At 43.2% G+C, this 20514-nt stretch overlaps 1 protein-coding gene across 5 annotated transcripts in view; it reads right to left on the bottom strand.

Moving 5' to 3' along the window:
* Positions 1 to 20514, bottom strand: part of LOC1278785 (uncharacterized) — a 100801-nt gene that overhangs the window by 62073 nt on the left and 18214 nt on the right. For all 5 annotated transcript variants that reach the window (XM_061646628.1, XM_061646630.1, XM_061646629.1 and 2 more), the window contains exon 3: positions 1869 to 2050. In XM_061646628.1, coding sequence (XP_061502612.1) covers positions 1869 to 2050 — 182 coding nt within the window. The remainder of the gene's footprint in view (positions 1 to 1868; positions 2051 to 20514) is intronic.

Raw genomic sequence — 20514 nt, 5'->3', positions numbered from 1 at the left:
ACGTGTTTTTCTTCGCGCGTACTGATTAAGTCATCCACCCCCGAAAAAATGTATCTCAATAACAACAATGTCGTACAACGTCGCCCGAACTATTGACCTTTTCAATAAGATTTTGACTGATTTTCAAAAGACTTGAGCTGATGTAAAAAACCGACACAACGAGGAGGTGGAGCTGGGTATATTTTCTCTCTTTACGCAGCACTACCAGTCTCGTTCTGTTTCATGCATCATTTAGCGATCGTTTCCAAACTTCCAGTACAAACACCCGCTCAAAAAAGCGTCCGATTGGCGCCGGCACATGTGGTCTATTTTGTCTGCAGGTCGGTAAAATTCCAATCGATTTGTTGAGTGTCACTAAGTTCACCCTTCGCCAACCGCTCGACGGGGTTGACATTTGCTCTAGAAATAATCACTCAAAACCATACCACCCAATCCACCCAAACATTGTCACCCTCGAAATGGCCGTTGCTCTAATTCTGTGGTCAAACAAACGGAACCGATGGAAGAAAAATTGTTTATGTTTGCTAAGCGAAACGCAGGTCCAAAGAGGGATGACAACGTAGCATAGTTAGAGCACCCGATTTGGACTTATGGCAGTCTATGATATCTACGAAGGTTGACACGTACTGCGAAAGGTTGATCATCGATCACTTAGCCAATGGTCAAAATTAAGCCAAAACAACACAGCATTGAACACCTTAGGAAATGTTCATACGCATATAAGTAAGATTTGTTTTTCCCGTTCGCTTGTTTGCATATGCCCAAGGCAGCTCAAAATGAACATGGTTGAGTTTTTGGAACTGTTTGTATCGTGATTTGATTTATGATTTTACTGCCCTAAGATGGCAATGGTCAAGGTGGGGGCAAATTACAAAGGTAAAAAATATTTGATTTTGCTTTATGTTCAATGTGAAGCTGATTTAAGGGCTTTGGTGTTTCTAAAAAAACTAAAAAAAATACCTTTTTTTATAAACTGTCATTGAAACATTCGTCTATCTATATCTATAGTGTCGTATTCAGTGTCATTTGTGGAAAAAATTTTTCTGATGTCTGCCGAATGTTATAATGAAAAAATAAACACACACACACACAAAATCTATAAAGGCCATTACAGAAACACCTCACCAGTGAGTAATCAATTTTTATTATACCACAAACTAGGCGTAGTTCATGATACTAGCAATAAATCGAACAAAACCCTGCCAGGAAGAAAAGTTTATTCTCCAACGGAATAGATTTTTCACCACTCATCGCGAACAAAAACCGGGAAGGATGGTCTCCCCGGTAGCCCGAAGAATCCGAAACTAATTTACTTAACACCACAAATTGAATTTTTATCTACCCACAAAGATCGTGTCCAGGTGTTAGCAGCGTTTTATTCACCGGCTGATTGCAATCCCAGTTGGTGGCTTTTGCTAGGGTTTCGCTGAGCAGTGGGCGGTTGCTGAACCAGTAACCAGTAGCGTGCGGCAATAATGATCCTTGTACTATGTTCAAATAATCAATCCAGAGACCCTCCCAGCATCGGAAGCCAATCGGCGGATCGGATGATCGAAACGGTAGCAACAATCTTGGATTGCCTGATGATCTTGATTTCATGAAATATTCAACAACAAATGAACTTTTTTCTTTTCATTTCTCTTTACTTGGTGTAGATGAAAAAAAAAACAGCACGTTCATCAGTCGCATCAGCATATAGTGTGCGCTGTGCGATAAAAGGATATATGGATCTTTCCCCCGTACCAGAGGAGAATGATCGGCAAAGGTTATCGCCGGGTTGACCTTCGGAATATATCATCAAAGTCCATGGCGTATCCAGGTACAACAGCCTTGTTGTAAGTTAATGCAGAGCTAAAAAAAATACTCACCTTGTTGGAAGTAGTTAGCTTTTCTCACGTACACACACACTAGTGCCATGAGCTGGAGCTGTGAAAGCCGCTGCCGGGTAGATTGGGGAAGCGGGAGGAGATCGCGCAAGTTTGCAATCTCGGAATTGATTAGATCGCGCCTCAGCTTCGAAGCGCCTTTGGTGGATTTATTTGCATCGAATCTGTAAATAAAGAGATACATAATTATATTAAAGCTTAATTTATTTCAACTACACAATATTTATGTTTAAAGCCATCATCTATGCACATAAAATAATTTGTATAATAAATATTCTATGGTGGATCACTTTCACACATTTACAGCCAAGTTTTGTTTAAGCGAAGATTATTGCTCAGTAATATTGCGCCTGCGCTGAACCCAGCTTGATAGAAATAAAGATAATGACGAATAATGATTTTATTGGAAAGTAAAGTACCGGCTTCGGGAGACTAACAACCGTGAAAACGATGCAACAACATTCAGCACCAGCTCACGTCGTCGATAATGACCACCATTGTCGTCGATAATGGCCGTTGATAACCAAGGGTGCCGAAAAGATCGAAAATCACCGGAGGCGACCAACGCCAGCTTATTGATTGTTCAAGCGGAAGAAGTGCCGCCTTCGCCCCATTTAATGGCGTTAACAGTGCAATGTCAAACGCCTGTGGAGCGAAAATTGTACGGCACTGGTACCGACGATCGATCAACGGCGGACGATTAATTTGTTCGGATGGTGGAAATGTGAAAATATTGGAGCGCCCGGGCGCAATCATAAGCACGCTTTTCCGCAATCAAAGTAAAATAAGCCTTCCCAACCTTGAGGCCAACCAACAAACCACAACCCGACCGGCTACGAACGGTGCTACGAATTTGACTGATAGTAGCGAAAATGGTGACCACTTAACCGCTAAGCATCAAAAGTCACCTTCTCCATCACGCTCATCATGATCTGTGGTCGGGTCCATCCGTCCGTAAGCAGCGCAAGGGGTTCGTGGCTGTTGCGCTCGCTTAAATCACCTAGCCCATGCGAGAGCGCACGCAACGTACCGCCGGTCAGCGGGTTGAATTTCCAATAGTTCTCACGCTTGTGCAATGACCCTGCCTGGTCGCATGTCGAGAGTAAGCCTTGCATCGTCAAAGTTTGGAGTAAAAAGGAAGTTGAAACAGCCAAACTGCATACTGGGTTAGATGCACGAAATCGAAAGGCAAGCAGTGAACCAGTTTATTCACAGTGCTCGCCGGGAACCTATTTCCATTGCGGGCAGCAAGAAAGCGTAAAACTAAAATAAAACACAAATCCAGTACAAACACGTCACTGTTGGCCAAACAGATTCAAATGATCTGAATGCAACGGAAAGCGATGAACCTAATGTAAAAGAGAAGAAATTGGCTCACTCACTCACACATTTGCACAAATGTACAGTCCCGGCTTGCAGTCCGCACTCGCTGGTGCAGTATAATAATAACGAAAATAACAGTAATAAGCAAAATAATAATACCAAGAGTAATAATAGGGCTTATTATACAATCAGATAAATGAACACATTTGTTAAGCGTTTTCGGTGCGTTGTTTTACAAATATACACCGTCGCTTCGGTTGATCGCTTCGGCCACACAGGCAACACTTTCCCTTCCCGCCGCTCTGCTTGCCTGCACCTTCGTCTTCATTCCGCTGCTGCCTTCTATAATTCGCCCAATTCTGGTGGAAGAAGAGGGTGTAGAAAAATGAAGTGAGAAAAAACACCGGGATAAGTAAAACAATCGTACATAAACATTGGCTGGGGCGTGCGCGCGCGCGAAACCCCGAGCGCGAAAGGGTGCAGCAAAGCACCCCCGAAGAAAAACGTTCCGAAACAAACCTAGCCCAGGGGCTGGAAAGGGGACGAAATCGGCACACTCGGTCGTTCGGGAGGATCGCGAAAAAAGATCAACCCCGTCCTGTTGGCAAAAGAAAACCCCATTAAAATTGTAACAAATATCGCGTGATTTTACACGCAAACGTACAAATGAATCGTCCAAACGCGATCGCGAAGATCGTGGTTTAAAGATGCAACGGTTTGGGTTGAATTACAGTCGAAATGGATTCGTCCTTGTGGTATCTTTGGGATGGGTTCTGTTCCCATTTTCCCAGGCAATAGTCGATGTTGCATATGCAGAACTTATTTTGGTGGTGCATTTTCTTGTCTCATCTCGTGCTTAAGATAATTAAAATTTCATGTGTGTGCATATAATGGTTTTATATCAGCAGCTGTTCCGTATAATCACCGTAGCATTATGAAATGTGTTTGTAACGTGTTATAAAACTTCTTTCTTGAACAAGTTGCTTACCTTGTTTTAAAATACGATTCCCTACGATGTGGAATACATTTATATTCCCAAATTCTTTAATTATCTTTAATAATCGCGTTTGAAATATCGCTAAATCACAACATCACATCGTTATAAATTCATACTAATCAATGGGAGAAGAGCACTTTCAATATTTTTCAAACAATAATCACCAATGATAAAATGATATTCTCCACCTTCTTAAGCATTATGCGAAGCAAAAATATTTGCGAAATTCTTCACTCATCAATCTTTTGAAAAATGCAGCTACGATTTTCATTCCAATCCATGGAAGCAAACAAACAACCAAATGCTCAAGAAGAATGCTAACCGAAGGGTCCCGGTTTAGGGCCGGTCACAACCAAACGTCCCTTACCGACATACTTCACCCTAATGTAGCGTTTGACGTTGGTGACATTTGTATAAATTTCCCTGTCGACACAGCATGACCCCAATGTGCGCATTCACCCTACACGTACATCCCATCTGCCCGTACAGCTCCCCTACCTTCTACGACACATTCTATTAGCTGCCCATTTTTCTCTCCCTAATCCCTGTGCGCGTGCAAGCGACCACCATGCATTTTCACCCATTTCCTAGGTGTCGTTGTCAACCGTGTCGCCCAGTGCGGCTGTGCGAATTACTGTGACTTTCATGTTCCATCTACCACCAGACATGCGGCTGCAAGCTTATGCCGTCCCCACGTTCAGTATAGTGGTAGTGGAAAAAGTTGCTGCCCGTTTCCAACTTTCCACCCTGCTTAAACCTTTTACACACTCACACACACACACATTTGCAGAGTAATCTTCTTCGAATACGAATCGTCGCCGTAGCGCTCATTTCGTTGCGCTTCTTCGTTACGATCAGTTAAGCTATGGAACAGGTCGTCCATTCGCGTGGGGCTAGCAACAACTGCTGAGACTCGAAGCCTCCATCGCGGTGCTTAATTGAGCTTGCATCGTGTGTTTTTTTTGTACTTTTGCAGCCCTTTTCGCGTGGTGTGGAGCTGGTGGAATTCTTGGGCGAGGAATCCAGACGCCTTTGCAGTGGCACGGCAACATACTTGGCACTTGCACTTGAACGGCTTGGGCTGCTGCTGTTGCGGCCGCTACTTCGGTTGAAAGTAAGTGCTAAAGTGAGTGAACGAGTGCACCACGGGCCCTGACCTCTTGTGGATTGACCTCAAAAAAGCAGCCAAAAATCGAGTGCAGCATGGCTGATATTCGAGCTCGGAAGAATCCCCGTTCAGGCCGAGCAGCAACAGCGAGCCGTGGTGCAAAAGGTTCCGAAAAGTAGATCGAAAACTGCACGAACTTTGATTAGTGCGGGGCAACGTTGCCGAACGTGAAGGGAACGATCGACGACATTCTTGCTCAAAGAAAAGACGCCAACGCCTGCTCGGAGCTTGCGCTTGCTTCATTGGCCGGGTGACGATGTACGATAGGGATCCACTTCAGTCTTCGGTCCGAGCACAGACGGGTACTATTAGAATCGCAACTAATTAGGCGCCTTGGTAATTTGATTTGTGCAGAGGTTTTGGTTTGACTTTTCGGGAAATAAGAAAAACATTAGTTTGCTTGGTGGATGAAGTCGATATTCCGACAGGGGGAATAGCATTAAAGTTCCTCTATATCGAGTCGCAAAAGCAATAAAATGGAAATCAACTATTTTGTTCATTGATGCACCGAGAATGATAGGAAATTTGTTGCATTGCGACGCTGGTGACGCTTCAAAAACAACAACTTTGTGAGTATGAAGGAGTTGAAGAAAAGTGAAGAAAAGCAAAACAGATTCATTTTAGATGATAATAGCTGGACGCAAAAGTTGTTAGCATTTAATAAAAGTTGCCGTAAAAATTAATGAAACACATATTTACAATCCATTTGGAATCAATTATTTGAATAACAACATTAGTTACTGCTAGAACACTGCTTAGAATAACACTGCTAGGATTAGAGACTCTCGCTGATAGAAGAAGAAATGCGCAAGCCTTGTTCATTGCTGACCTACTTTGTGGAAATATTGACTGTCCGGAAATATTGGAACAAATTAAATTAAATGCAAACAGGCCAACCACCAGAAATCGACAATTATTAAGAACTAATTTTAGAAATACGCAGTACGGATCTAATGAACCCATTACGGTAATGATGCGCGAATTTAATGCACTTGTAGGACATTTTGATTTTAATGAAACGACACGACAATTTAGAGAGCGAATACGATTTGTATAACATTTAGTCTTTACCTATTACTATTATTATTATTACTAAAGCTTGTGTAACCATTATAAGGCGGACTCGCAACTAAGAAATACAATACAATTAGTTTCCAATTGATTGGTTCATTGGTTAATAATTGTCTTATCCATATCCAATAAACGATTATTATGTACGAAATAAGTATGAATATGATGTAATATTTAACTGAAGAAAGTTGTTTTTTTTCACGATGTATTGATTTTCACGCATTTTATATAAATTTTCGGTTTTTCCAGTTTCACAACAGATGAAATTAAGATAATAGAAGCTCTGCTATATTCATTGAGTTAGAAAGCTATTTTTGTCATTTAAGTCAGTAGAGTGCTTTAATATTTCTAAAATTGTTCTAAAATGAATAAAAGCCATTTATGTATTAAAAACTAATGATGTTAAAAGAATCTATTTTAATATGTAATGTGTATTCAATTTGGTGCCATAATTAACCAACGAAGCGTTAAATTTGTACTAAATAATACGAGTTATATTACCCTGTATATGCTCAACATTGATGCAATATGATGTTCTTATCATGTGTTCACGAGAAGAAACAGAATGAAAACTTATTTATTTAAATTACTTTTCAAATTCGTAAAATCCAAACAAAATGTTCTTTGGATTTTTTATGTATAAAGTATAATATAAGTAAATACAAATTGTATGTATTTAAAGATTTTTAATGAAATTAAACTTGGATATATCATGCACCAAGCAGTCTTACTTGGCAATTTGCTGGGTAAGCGAAAAAGAGCCTCTTCCGCTCCTCTCTTCCTAAAACTTTCATAAGCGATCATTACCGACACCGGGTGGCAGGTAAGTTTTCCGTTGGCTTTAATCTACTACCCCCCCTCCCCTCCCATTCATAAGCCCCACAGAACAGAACACCACAGAACTTGCTTTGACAACTGATAATTTTGCGCTCTAAATTTACAACCTATAGCGTTTAAAAATAATTGCACCAGCAAGAGTCACCTTCCCCTGGGTCTACCGCAAGTCACACACTGCAACCGCTCATAATCCACATGGAAGGAATTTCCCTTGCCCACTACGTGTATGACCACAACCAATCGATGCCCATCTTGCCCATGTCGGTGCTGCTATCTCAGTCGTTTTGAGGTTGTTTTTGTTATATACTTCGAACTAAAGGGAATATATATGCACACGCGGCCGGTAAAGATAATGTTGCGTGCCCGAGTACACTATGCGAAGGTACGATCGATAATAATGATCCATATTTCCCTGCACCATTCGGCCGGCCAAAATCTTAACCTTCTTCACCGGTTTTTTTTGCGTTATGCTCCACTCTAATCTGCCCCATACGCTGTGAAAAGAGCTGCAGATAACGAAGTCGAAAGCAATCGCTGGTTTCGTCTTTTGCATTTTTGTACGACGGCCGCGACCGGTATCGAAGATCTGTGTTGGTGTTGCTTTGTCTCTACGCCGATGGTGTGGTGCGTGCGGTTGAGATTGGGCGCACTTTACGATCTTAATTACGGTCAGTTGACCGCGACCGCGAGTTGGCTCTGTGATGGAGATTGCACGATCAAATCGATGACTGGTAAATCTTTCGGTAAAGCGTTTAGATTTCCCTGATTACATTCTTCTTTTTCAGTTATTTTGTTAAGAAGAAATTCATTGCAAGTAATTTCACAAAACTACGAGGGACAGTTGCATTATTTAGATATTTAGATTATTTTCACTTGCAAATGCAAACCTTCTCGCTGGCAAACAGAGATCATTCTCATTCTGTGTAATATTGCACCGGTGTTTCCCTGTCCTGCAAACACGCAAACACTGCGAACGAACAATATCCATTCTACCTTATACCCTGTTCGGTACCCACTAATAAGAATGTTTTTCTTGCTTTTTTTTTGCTTTCCTCTCCTTCTCCAACAAACCGTACCGCATCCAAGGTGAGACGAATCGATCGCAAACACAAAACAGGTATTAATTTTGCAGCCTCTCAATTAATGATCTCTACCAGAATTATGGCTCACCGGCTCACTTGCTCGCTCGCCCACAGAAAGGAAAGGGTTCTTATCCACCGACTGTGTTAGCATGTTCCGCTTGCGGTTCACTTGTCTACACGGCAGACGGAACAGAACATCCAGATCTGTGGGAAAAGATGTTGTTCGTGTCAGCTTGAAAGGAGAATCCGCTTGTGTTTCGGGCAAAGGATGGGCAAAGTGCGTTTAACGCAATGCGATTTACGCGTCGCGCAGAAAATGATTGAGGCTTGAGCGATTTGCTGTGCGGGACGATTTATGATGCGTGCCTTATGGAGGTGAGCCGGAAAGTGAACGTGGTTGCTTTTGTTTTATTGCAAGACAACTGTATTTTGGAATATTGCTAACACTTTTATTCCGTAAACCTGGTTTGATATTAATTCATAATTTCAATTTTAAAATCAGATCGCATATTTTTTATGCATTTAGTCACAACACAACCTTCACAATGTGGTGTCGGATCCTGTGTCGAAGCACAGCGCAAAAGGGTGAGAAAACTTTCAACCCACCCTTACATTACCGCGCACGCACTCGTTTCGCTTTGCCAAGGACTAGCATTTTCCCACCCGCCCAACCCGAGTGGATTGGAATGTTCTGCCACCGCTCGCAGTACAGGCCGCACGCAATCCTGCGCCTCCATTATTCCATTGATAAATAAAACTTTACCCAAACGGCCATTTGCGATAAATGCTAACGCACGACCAGCAAGGATCCCGCACTACCGACCAGAGGCCGATAGCTGCATTTTTGCTTCAAGCGACCAAATAACTGCTTCAGCACAGAAGCAGACGAAAGGATACCACGCTTCGGAGTTAAAATTGTTATTAATTTCTTTGGGCCATTCCGATAGGTCGTAAAGCCGGTGCCGCCAACATGTCGATACTGCTGATGATGTGTGCGGATTGGTTGATTAGGGCAAAGTCGTTTTGGCTTTGCTACCATTAATTATCTATTTTGATTTGAGTATCGATTCGGGGAATGAGTCATCCATATGAGATGAAAGTGAATATTAACAAAACGTCATTGTTTTGTTGTTTTGTGGAAGAAAGGTAAAAAAAGAATATGTTGTTTAGATGTAGATAATGTTCAATCCTTATTATAAAAAGCTATATCTTTATTGTCAGTAATATATGCCATATTTATGAAAAAAAAAACCGAAGAGCATTTGTTGATCTGGTAAAATCATTGAATTTTAACAAGTAACTGTTCTTAGAGTCTTAAAAAATCGTTTAATGAACTGAGCAACAAATTTATTAAAAACCAGGCTATTTGAGTGTTATTTTTTTTAACAACACTAATTGTTTCTAATGAATAGAATAAAACAGGTGTACTTCAAATATATTTTATATATAAACTTAACTTTTGAATATTCTTCTTTTCATTAATTAAATAAATAAATCAAAAGCTGTACGCATTTGTGAGCGCACATTGGTAGCAAACAGAAGTAACATCTCAAACAAAGAAATAAAACATTTACTTTTACAATCTAGTTGCACTCGTGGGTTAGTCGGCATGAATGTAGCAACCCCAATGTAGCAATCGCAAACAATAACAATTTTACCACATTTGCCGAAGAAACAAAAGCCATGTGTTGCTTGCCTACAAGCATGAAAATAAAGTGTTACCACGGCAAACATTTCCCTGCTGTCGCACGGGACATGCGGTGCGCAAATCGGTCGCTCGAATTTATGTCCGCGTGACAAAAACGACCAACAAACAAAAACAAAAATCTCCTTGTGCACACGCTTTCACATCGCCCTTCGGACCGCACTCGCCATCTAGGCCTTTGTTTGGGTTGGTTCGAAAAATTCTTGCAATTCTCCAGCACACCCCGGATCCCGGGCTGCTTGTAAATATTGCGGCCGAATGTGTCCTCCAGAAGCTCAGGCAAAAAGCACCGTGTTTCCTTCTGCAAGGTTCCCTCCGAAAGGAGCTTCCCGCTGCTACCCGCTCGCTCGTTCGCTCACTCACTAAGCGTTTGGCACATTTTCCTTCCGGGCAGGGCACGCCAGCTTCGGTAAGGCTCGGCGTGGCGTACCGGGCGTTGCTGTTGCCTTTCGTCGACCCTCCGGCTCACGCTGGCGATCGTCAAGGCGCCATTGAATAAATAACGACGTACCAAACCGTCCGAACCGAGACGAAAATAAGACGCTAAAAGCATGGGAAGAGCTCGCCGGCCGCAACACTGGAAGCTAGAGATTGTTACCGATAATGAACGATAATGATGACGCTGCTGCAACTGGCATGCACTCCCGTCCTTTCCGACCACGGAAAAAGGCCGCTTCACCCCGTTGTTTTCCCTTTGTCACCCGTGTCGTCTATTCTGACGGCAAAGAGTTGCAAATGTTTTAGCCCTCAGTTATCCGAGATTTTTTTCTCCTCGCTGCCTCACCACTGCTAAGCTTCTCCGACTGTGTGAGTTGGCCGCGAGTGTTTTTACTCTCCTTGATCGTGTGATCGATCGATTGACTGACAACGATGAGAATCGATCGAGAAAGGGTGTAAGTAGCATAAACATATTCCATTTTGCCTTGGCAATGTAGAATTTGTTTTAGGAGTTTTGGAAGCTGGAACGTGCGAACAGCACATGTTAGATCATAATAGCAAATGCATTTAAAATTTACTGGCCAATTAAAAAATACAAAAAGCAAAAAAGGTAAATTTTTAATAAGTGAAGCTAAACTATAGTAAAATAGTTATGCTAAAACATTATTAATTAATATCTTAAATATTTACCATCTTACGTCGCCACAACAACTTTTAGCGGCAAAAACATCTACCCGTAACATTCATCAACTATTCGCAAATGGCTAACTGGCGTGTGTGTATGCCTGGGAACGGGTCCGGCCCCAGTTGTGGTATGCACTAAATTAATATTATTAAAACGAAACCAATACTGGCTGGCCGGTGGCGGCTCCCGCGCAGTCAATACCGTTCGCTCAAGACTCAATTTGCCGTTCAAGGATGCGCGGTGTATGGCCGCACCAGCAAGATAATGATACCGCGCACCGGTAAACTGCTGGGAACTGGGGCCGGTTTTACAGCAGGCAACAAACCCTCAAATCACTAAAACACAATTCCTCAGCATGCAATGCATCCATCCATCCATCCAGCGGCTCGTCCAGCCACTGCTCCTGAGGGACGTCCTTAAGCCGTGCAGTTGAGCATCCCGATAAAGCCCGGCGGAGACGAACGGGCCAGCGCTCGAATTGAACGTTAATCTTTACCGGCCGGTACAGATTTCGACTGTCCGGGTCATGTAAAAAAAATGCACAGCATTTCGCTCTAGCTTTGACTCCCGGCTGAAGGCAAACAAGGCAATGGGAAAGAAAAAAAGCATGTAGAAAGGTGTATGGCGGAAATGAGAGAAGTTGGTAAGATGCGTTCTCGGAATTTGAGCACACCCCGTTGATACTGGCCGCTGGAGTCAGGACCACCGAAACCGATTTACTCACAATCCGATCACCGCACCAATACACACACACACACACACACACACACACACACTCACTCCAGCAACCAAGAGCGCCAACCGAAATGCAGCCTTAGGATAACTCGCATCGAATACACACGCGCGCTTCGCTCTCCGGAACCCTCTTATTACGTGGACCACGTCACTTAACTCTCGTCACTCGCACGGCAAAAGGGATGGGAAGCGGACAGTCGGCGGAGACTGGTAAGCCCCGGCAGTAGGATTATGTTTGTGCGACGGGCGTGGCAAGATGGACGGGGGGCTGAAGATGGGCCTGAACTGAACAAGGCCGCCAAAGCAGTCCGGGTCCGATCGAACGAGCGCCGAGTTTTGTGCCCGGCCCAGGATCGGCGGCAGACGAGTAAGCAAACCAAGAGGCGCCCAGTCAAGGCGCGTGTGAGGATAAAAGGAGGGAATGGGAAAACAAACTCCATCGCTCCCGCTGTCCCGCGCCACCGCATCATTAAAACAACCGTTTGGGGTAAGACCGGTAGTTTCGGGAAAGGCTAAAATTACGGTGGCGGTATTAGAGCGGTTGTGGGAAGGCTTAGCAAGAGCAGACGGGGAAGGCTTGGAGGATGTGTGTTTGTGTGTGTGTGTGAATAGTGAGAACAAAACCAAGTCGCGCATCGCGACCAACTCCGGTAGCATAATATGCCGCAAGGGCTACTCATTACACCGTGCCGTTTGTAGTAGCATACGACCCGTGCGAGCGAGGAAAGGGTGTGCGCTGTGCACTACCGATATCATGGGATTTCAAACAGAAAGTACTAGTTTAAATATGTTAAAATACGTAAAATTTCATTTAATTATCAATTAAAAGAGTAAAGTGACTACCCTTTAATGTTCCGAATGAGCTTAAAACAGGAGTATTAAATTATTTTTAAAATAGCTTTTTCTATCACCTTCACTTAGAAAATATTATTTTGGTAGCATCTGCTTCGGTCCTATCCTGGGTTCAGAGTGATTAACGCAGCAATCCAGTTGAAACGCTGACGTATAAATTACCGTCCAGAGAAGAGCGGCCCATCAATAGACGTCTTTCGTTTGTATTTCCTTTTCGAAGGCTTGCCCTTTGCTTTCCTAATCCTCTACAGTTCGGGCAATTCGGGCAAACTAGTTGATCTTTCGATTGAGATCATAATCATGGCTTCAATACTGCTTCCAATTCTGAATAGCATGTTATTTTCTAAATATTTTCCATCCATCATAACCATCCTTCCTGCAGGTAGCAGAACGCCTATCAACGCGATAAACAAACATAATATTCTATTCAACCGGAGTGGTGCCTCTGTGCTTTAGCGGCTGAACTGGTAAAAATAAATTTTTGGCTATCATACAAATTAATTACGTTAAACATTATCGGCTCTAAACACCGCATCGGATGATGAACATGTTTCACTCCGTTTTCACGGGAAGGCCCAAAAAAAAGATACATCATTTCGGGCGCGATCGATCGACGCTCATCATTTGTAATGATCATCATCGATCGGCATCAATCGCGATCGCTACCGCCACTGGATTCAATTACGTGTATTACCCTGCGCGAGGAAGTTTTCTTCCTTGCGTTTGTTATTTTACTTTCCTTGCTGCGATCGATCCTTGCCTTCGGGAGACATTGCTTCGTTTGGCATCGCTTTTGCACTGCTTCTCGCAGCCGATCGGATTTCCCATCGCCATTCCATAAACCATCCCCTGGAGTGCTTTCGGTGGCGTAATTGTGGTAGCAACGTGCAAGTATTTCATCTACAAAACTGCGCCACTTTCCCATGGTCCGGTTCGTGAAGGGGAGAATCTTTGCATTGACCAGCCTTCCTTGGGCCCAGTCCCCAGCTCCCTTCGTAAAGGTGCAGCCGCAGTGACCCCCGCACACGGATTGTGCGTTATGCTAAATGTTAATGTATGCACCGAACACTAGCCTGCCTCGAAGGAAGCGCTTCGTTCGGTGCTGTTGGAGGGTAAGGCAAAGTACAGCAACCTTTCTTCTCACGACGACAACGACGACGTCTACTAGTCAACCTGTAGATCGCCCACGGGGACGAGTGTCCGTCCCGGTTTGAGTGTACACCTTTTAGGTCCCGGTCCCCAGGCGGCTTTCTTCCCCCATAAAGCTTCAGCCGCATGAAAGCGAAAAGTGCTGTTTATTCAAATGCGATCGTATAACTCATTTCTTGCAATGGATTTCACCAAGCTACCAGATTTAGCGGCCCAGCGTAATGCGCTACCACTACAGAGCAACAAGGGCAATACGGATCGCTGATCGAACTTTTAGAGGAAGGGCGCCCTTACCACAATCCAAAAAACCACACTTATGGGCTAGGTGACATCGAAACTAGAACATAATGCACAGTAGCACCACGTACAGTGTGGGAATTGCAGTTGCCGGAATGCTCCCACCTAGGCACCTCGGAAACTTTGCAGCCCGAAGGCGATTTCCTGCTTCTTGTTCCTTCTGCAAAGCTTAGCATCATTGTTTATCGATGTTTGCTGCGGTTTATTTATAGTCTAGTGGTAGGTTCGGGATGTGTGAGCATTTAACTAGAAACAAACAAACCACCCGAACCGTTACCTCGTTTTTCCAAAACCGTGACGACAAGTTTGTGACTTTATGCGCGCGCGTGAACATAAACGCAGCACACCACAACAAAACATAAAGCATCAGCGAGAGCCCATAAATTTGCGACCTATTTACCGGGGCCGGTGTAGAGCCGTTGCTTTGTGGGGGTTTTTTTCCATGGCGGTTTGTGGCAACTAAGACGCTACACATTTCCAAAACGGGCCATAAATTGGGGAGTCGTTTAAGGTGGTGATGGTAAGTGATTTTAGAAGGTGGTTTGAATAGTATAACCCGTATGCTATATTTTTTATGCAAAAAAATCTAAACTCTTCGAAAAAGTTCTATTTTCGTATGCCTTCTACCTAATGTTTTACATGTAACGTATTGAAGTCACTAAAATAATTCAACCGGCTGCATTGTATAGTACGTTTTAATTTAATCTATACCGTTTTATTGTATTGAAAACGATTAAAATAGCAAAACTAACGTTACTTGTATAGCTGATATAAACCATTTTTCCAACACGAATTGCAACAACAGCGATTTCCAACCGAACAGCGCCACGGGGAATCAAAAATCGTCGGCCAACTACTTATGTTTATTTATGTACCCCATTCCGAAACCGATCCATCCTTGGTTCAGCAAATATCGTTCCCTTGTCAGTAGCAGATGAAAACGAAGCAACACAACAACAAAGACAGACCTCAATTCCGATCCGATTTCCAGGTTGCATCCGTATGCAGCGTCACCCGGGATTGAGCATCGTGCAAAAAAAAAACTGCTCACCATTTGCATAATTCATTGAATAATAAAATGGAAATAAATTCCACCCCTCGGTCAGTGATTTGCGCCCACCCCTCCCGCGCCGAAACCACCGTCCAAGGAATCGATAAACACCAATCATCGGGTGATCGAGTGAAGAGTTTCGGTGTGACTGTAACAACCGCAAAGGCAGCAGCACTACCAAGACACCGGTCGACTACTATCGAAACGGGTGGCTCAGCGTTAAGTTTCAAACTGACGATGATCAGCCATCATCGTAGCTTCTCTTGCATTGAGCGGATTGGAAGAAGATGGAAAGCGTTTGTTTTTTTTTGCGCTTTACGATAGTGAAATTTATTGCTCAACCATCTGACTTCCATCCTGTAGCGGTGTCCATCTGCTCGAAGAGCATGAGTTTGTTCGCAATGAAAACATTGAAATCTATATTTCCCGATGCTTAATTTATTAGCTGAATGTGGTGAGGCTGGATTGAACCGGATGGTTGGTTTACATGCTGCCCCAAGATGAGGTTAGTACCTACGCTTAGCATTGCAAATATTGTCTCACTTCTGGAGCGAAGCAACACAACGACACGTCACAACTTGCGAGACGTTTCAGTTGAGTTTAGTTTCTTTCTGTGTTGGAAGGTAAAGCGGCCATTCGTGGTACTGCTCATATCGACCCAATGCACAATCGCGTAAAGCGTTAGAAAAAGCAAACTCGCCATAAGTTTATGTGTGATTTATCGTGCTAGGGCTTGGCTTGGACATGAATCATAGTTAAAGCCCTCCATAACAAAAAGAAAAGTATTTAACGCTTCAAGTCGATGTAGAGTCCCGTTTTCTTACCAATAGTGAGGCGTGACAATTTTTTGAAACAATGTTTTAAAATTAAGAATTGCTCAATAATAAAAACATATATTTTTTCTTCTTAGTTTTTCATTCAGTTCTCTAAAAATCGTACATATCCGCACTATAAAGCACATTGAATTATTGCGCCATCATTAAATCGTGTCTATTCATTCCAACGCCTCTTCAGGTTTCCCCAAGCCTCCCGCAATCCTTCTTTTACGATGGCGGCGTGCGGAGGGCACTTGAAAGCTGAGTTGTTTGAGTAATTTATTAAACACCGATATTGGTGACATTTATGAATGCTAATGTAAATTGAATTGTTGTTTGTTTATTTTGCTGATTCAACGGCAGCGCCACAAGCTCCCGTCTTGCCCACCTTACGCTGACTCCGATGAAGTGCGATTTGCTTCCTCCTCTCCTTCTGCATGACAAACAATTTACTGCCCTTCTATCTCTGATCTAGTGCATCGATGCATTTGTTTCTGTTTTTTTTGTGTTTCGTGCTTCTACAGCCCCTAGCAGATTTGAGCGAGCACTGAGCGAATGGTCAACGTAATTTATGAGCAACACAATTCACTTGTGAGTTACGCGTAGGGTTTGTGTGTATGTGTGTGTGTGTGTGTGTGTGTGACCGTTGCGAAGTTATAGTGCTTGAAAATTATTCCGATTAATCCTGTTCCTATTGTTACAACTACAGGTCGAGAGCATGTCTTGTATGTCCCAATCAAAACATTCATTCTCAAGTTTGTCGTCAATCTATCGTTGAAGTCTTCCTTTGCAATATTGTTAAGTGTAAGTAGTTCAAGACAGTCATTTAATACTTTCGGAAAAATGATGTACCGATAAACAATATCGAAAACAACTGTGAAAAAACAGTTCTTAAACAAAGTTTAACACACACACTCACACGCACAGAAAAATTCCATCAGAACTGCTATCATCCTCATTAATTATCCTAATTTTGCAATTTTTATTTCAAAATTCCAACGCTTCCTTACGGACGCGACCGGAGTCACAAGCATACTCCTTGTCTGGTTTCTGGAAAAGGATTTTACAATAAGGCTACATGGGATAAAACCAAACCAGCGCCAGTGTACCCATTTTGCTTGGTGAACAATTGATTTCGCATTGGATTGCGTGTTGCTTTGCGCGCTGCTTTGTCTTGACGTGCTTGCCCTCATACCCTGCTCATTATGGAAATGTTCCCCGGTTTTGCATCTGTTGTGTGGTGTTGCCACTTTTCTCATGCTTCCGAAAATGGAACATTATGGTAATTGGTGCTTAATGGGGAGCTCAGAATTTGAGCAAAGTTCGCATTCTTGCGTGGGTTTCGTGTTTCGTCTTTGCTCACACACACAGACAGATTGGCACACACATGTGCATCGACATCCAGCCGATGATTCGTGCATGATGCCCTTTTCCACGGAATTCACATGAAGCTGTAGTTTATATGCAAATGTGTAAATGGTTCAACTAAGATGGGAGTGGATGGCTAGCAAGGATAAGTGAAGTAATTCGGCTTCAATAAAACGGTAGCGAAGCGCCATTGAAATTATCCTGATGGAAGATGTAATAAACAAACCATGACTTTGTCTATTTCGGATGACTTTGTCAACAGTAAATACAAAGCAATCACAAAGCCTGTGTTGGTAAAGAGATTGTTTTTCATTAATAACGTTTAAATACAAAACAAGTCACTATTGATTTAATTGTATCGAAGGAATACATTTATATAGCAGTATTCTAACTTATCTTTATTACTAAACCATCTATTATTTCTGGTGATTGATGCGAATCCACAACTAAAACATAAAATAGGTATATTTATCATCTTTCAACAAATCAATAAAAATATAAGAGCATTGACGTTCGTACTACAACAAACAGAAAGGAGTATGAGTTATTGTACTAACATTATCCACAACATAATTCACTGCACCAAGTGCGATAATGTGAACAATACTTAAACGGAGGTATTATATTCCCAACCGGTTAATATTCATAATTGCACCAGTTTGTCCCCATTGGACTTCATATTTTCCCACGCCACAATCACGTTAGGCACGTAATTAAAAATGAAGAGGCTCCTTACGCTCTGCTCAGTACCGTACAGCGCGAAGCGTACCCGTCCCTGTCGCAGCAAACAAAAACAAAAAACCGACGCCTTCGAATTCGACCGAAAAGGTAATTAGCTCAGCAAAAGATAAGACAATGGACCGTGCCGCGGATGATGTGCAAAAGCAAATCTTTTCGCAAACGAGCGCCATTCGTGAGGCTAACCCGGGTAAGTGGGTTCTCCCCTGATGTGGTCAGCCGCAGTGTTGCATTACTCGACTTTTAATGGAATGAGGGTTGTGGCGATGTAAGCCAACAATCGTCTGCACGTACGCTTTAGAAGCTCATTTAAAATATGAAAGCAACGCTATGTGCGCGACGGTGGCTCGGAAGTTCTGAGCCTTTATAGAGCTTTTTATTTGAGGCGCCGAGTATTCGGTTACAGTCGAAGTTACAGCGTCTGAGATAGTCACCATTGCACAGTTGGTGCACTATGGTCTTTCGTCTCTTCCAGTGCACTGTGCGGGTTGTGTAACGCCGAGGTGATAGTCACAGCAACTCATTACTTTCCATGACGCTATCGCAGCACGAGCAGTGGGAAAGCATCTTGGCTGGCGGAAGGTGCTTGCGCAGAACAGATCAGCAGCAGGACCAGCAGCAGCAGCAGCATCAGCAGCAGCCGCTAACCGGAGCAACAATTTGTGCAGCCTTAACTAAAAATGCCACACTCGTAATCCGATACTATCCATTAGCGTACGCGATCGCACCGTCGGACCGGATTTTCTCATGCTTTTTGCCGGGGTGAGAAAGTTGCCCGGGTGGAGTGTCTCAGTTCCAAGAACAGTATGGCTCTCGGTACGAGCTGTTTACGGTATCCTTTCCACCCAATAATCAGTTACTATGTATCAAGGTTAAGCATAGCACAGCATAAAACGTATACCATCGAAAACAAATGAACGTTACTTTACGTTCCAGCCACCATCGGCAGAATGGGGAGGAGAAAAAGTCGTCCCGAATGGGATCTCAGCCAACTGGACTTTGGAACATTATTAGGCCCACGGTGCTTATCGGGTCCATTACATCTTCGCCAAGTGCTCCGATCGATCGATTCGAGAGCATTCACATTCGTTTCATAAACACTTAGTCATTTTGGATCGACTCATCCTCGCACCCTGCCCTCAGACAGGGGACGCTGTAAGTTCTGCATCGGCCATCGTGCGCACTGTTTAGACGATGACTTTCATTCGCCCATACACATACACACGCTTACTTCCAGCGCAACCCATATCACTTTCGATACTAATCCGCCACGAGTGCGAGTCATCATTAAACAAACAAATAACCCGAAAGGTTCGTACGACCCAGATTGGCTGAGCCCGTGCCCCTTCGCGATCAGCACTTGAACTATGGTGAGCGCATCAATGTATGAAGCCCCAGCATGCCTCACATTCCGATACTATAAGACGAATCTATTTCGGGCCGAAGAATACGTTTTACAGCGAAGCCTCTCCGCATTGAGCACGCGGTGACCTCCTGGTGCGTTTTTGTGGCAGACTAATTTCGACGAGCGGACGATGCTGTTGATGGCCGATAGAAACAGATTCCATCTGAAATTTTAGAAGCTTTTATGATTGCTTACACCTCATTTCAGAGCCTTTTTCGCTTTAATACGGATAGAGAGGCACATCAGACTCCACACTCACTCAATTCAGCTGTGTGAAAATGTGTTCTTTACTTTTTTGATTTGCCCATACAGAGGGATTCAACGTGGAATGGATCTCATTTTCTATCTAACTCTTCTACTCTCGCGCGGCAAAGCAGACCAATATGGTGCCTTCGCAAAACGCGTTTGTTGTTTTGTCAGTGCTATTAAGCTATTTTTGATGTCAAAACCACAAGGAAACAAGGTAAAGATAGGAATAGAGTGAAAGCAAAAAAACGCATCGATTGAAATAATATAATCTTCAAACAATCTAGCCCTTGAGCTCGATTGACTGTAAAATAAACATTCTCGAAATCTGCACCCATCCTTGTTCGACCGTTCGGCCAAGCCGCGGCTGGCTCAATTTCAGTACAATGTCGATCGATTGATCGAAGCAGCAAAAGGTGAAGATTAATAAAGAGATTTCCGAAAATGTGGTACTGCGGTCTGCGCTTTCTTCCAATTCGCCCGCACCGGTCTATCTGTGATCTTCAGTTTTATAGTTAACCGGCAAACACGGCAATCCAAAACGATGACCATGATGGTTGTCTATAACGAGCCGTATCGAATCCGTAACCACCTTACCAGCTCTACGTGTGCCTGGAATTCTTTCAGTTAGGTGGGAACGGTTCGAACAAGCGAGACAGACAAACA

This window comes from Anopheles gambiae, chromosome 2, assembly GCF_943734735.2.
Source record: "Anopheles gambiae chromosome 2, idAnoGambNW_F1_1, whole genome shotgun sequence".
Lineage (NCBI taxonomy): Eukaryota > Metazoa > Arthropoda > Insecta > Diptera > Culicidae > Anopheles > Anopheles gambiae.
The sequence above is the reverse complement of the archived record's forward strand: the minus strand, read 5'-3'. Positions and strand labels throughout refer to the sequence as shown.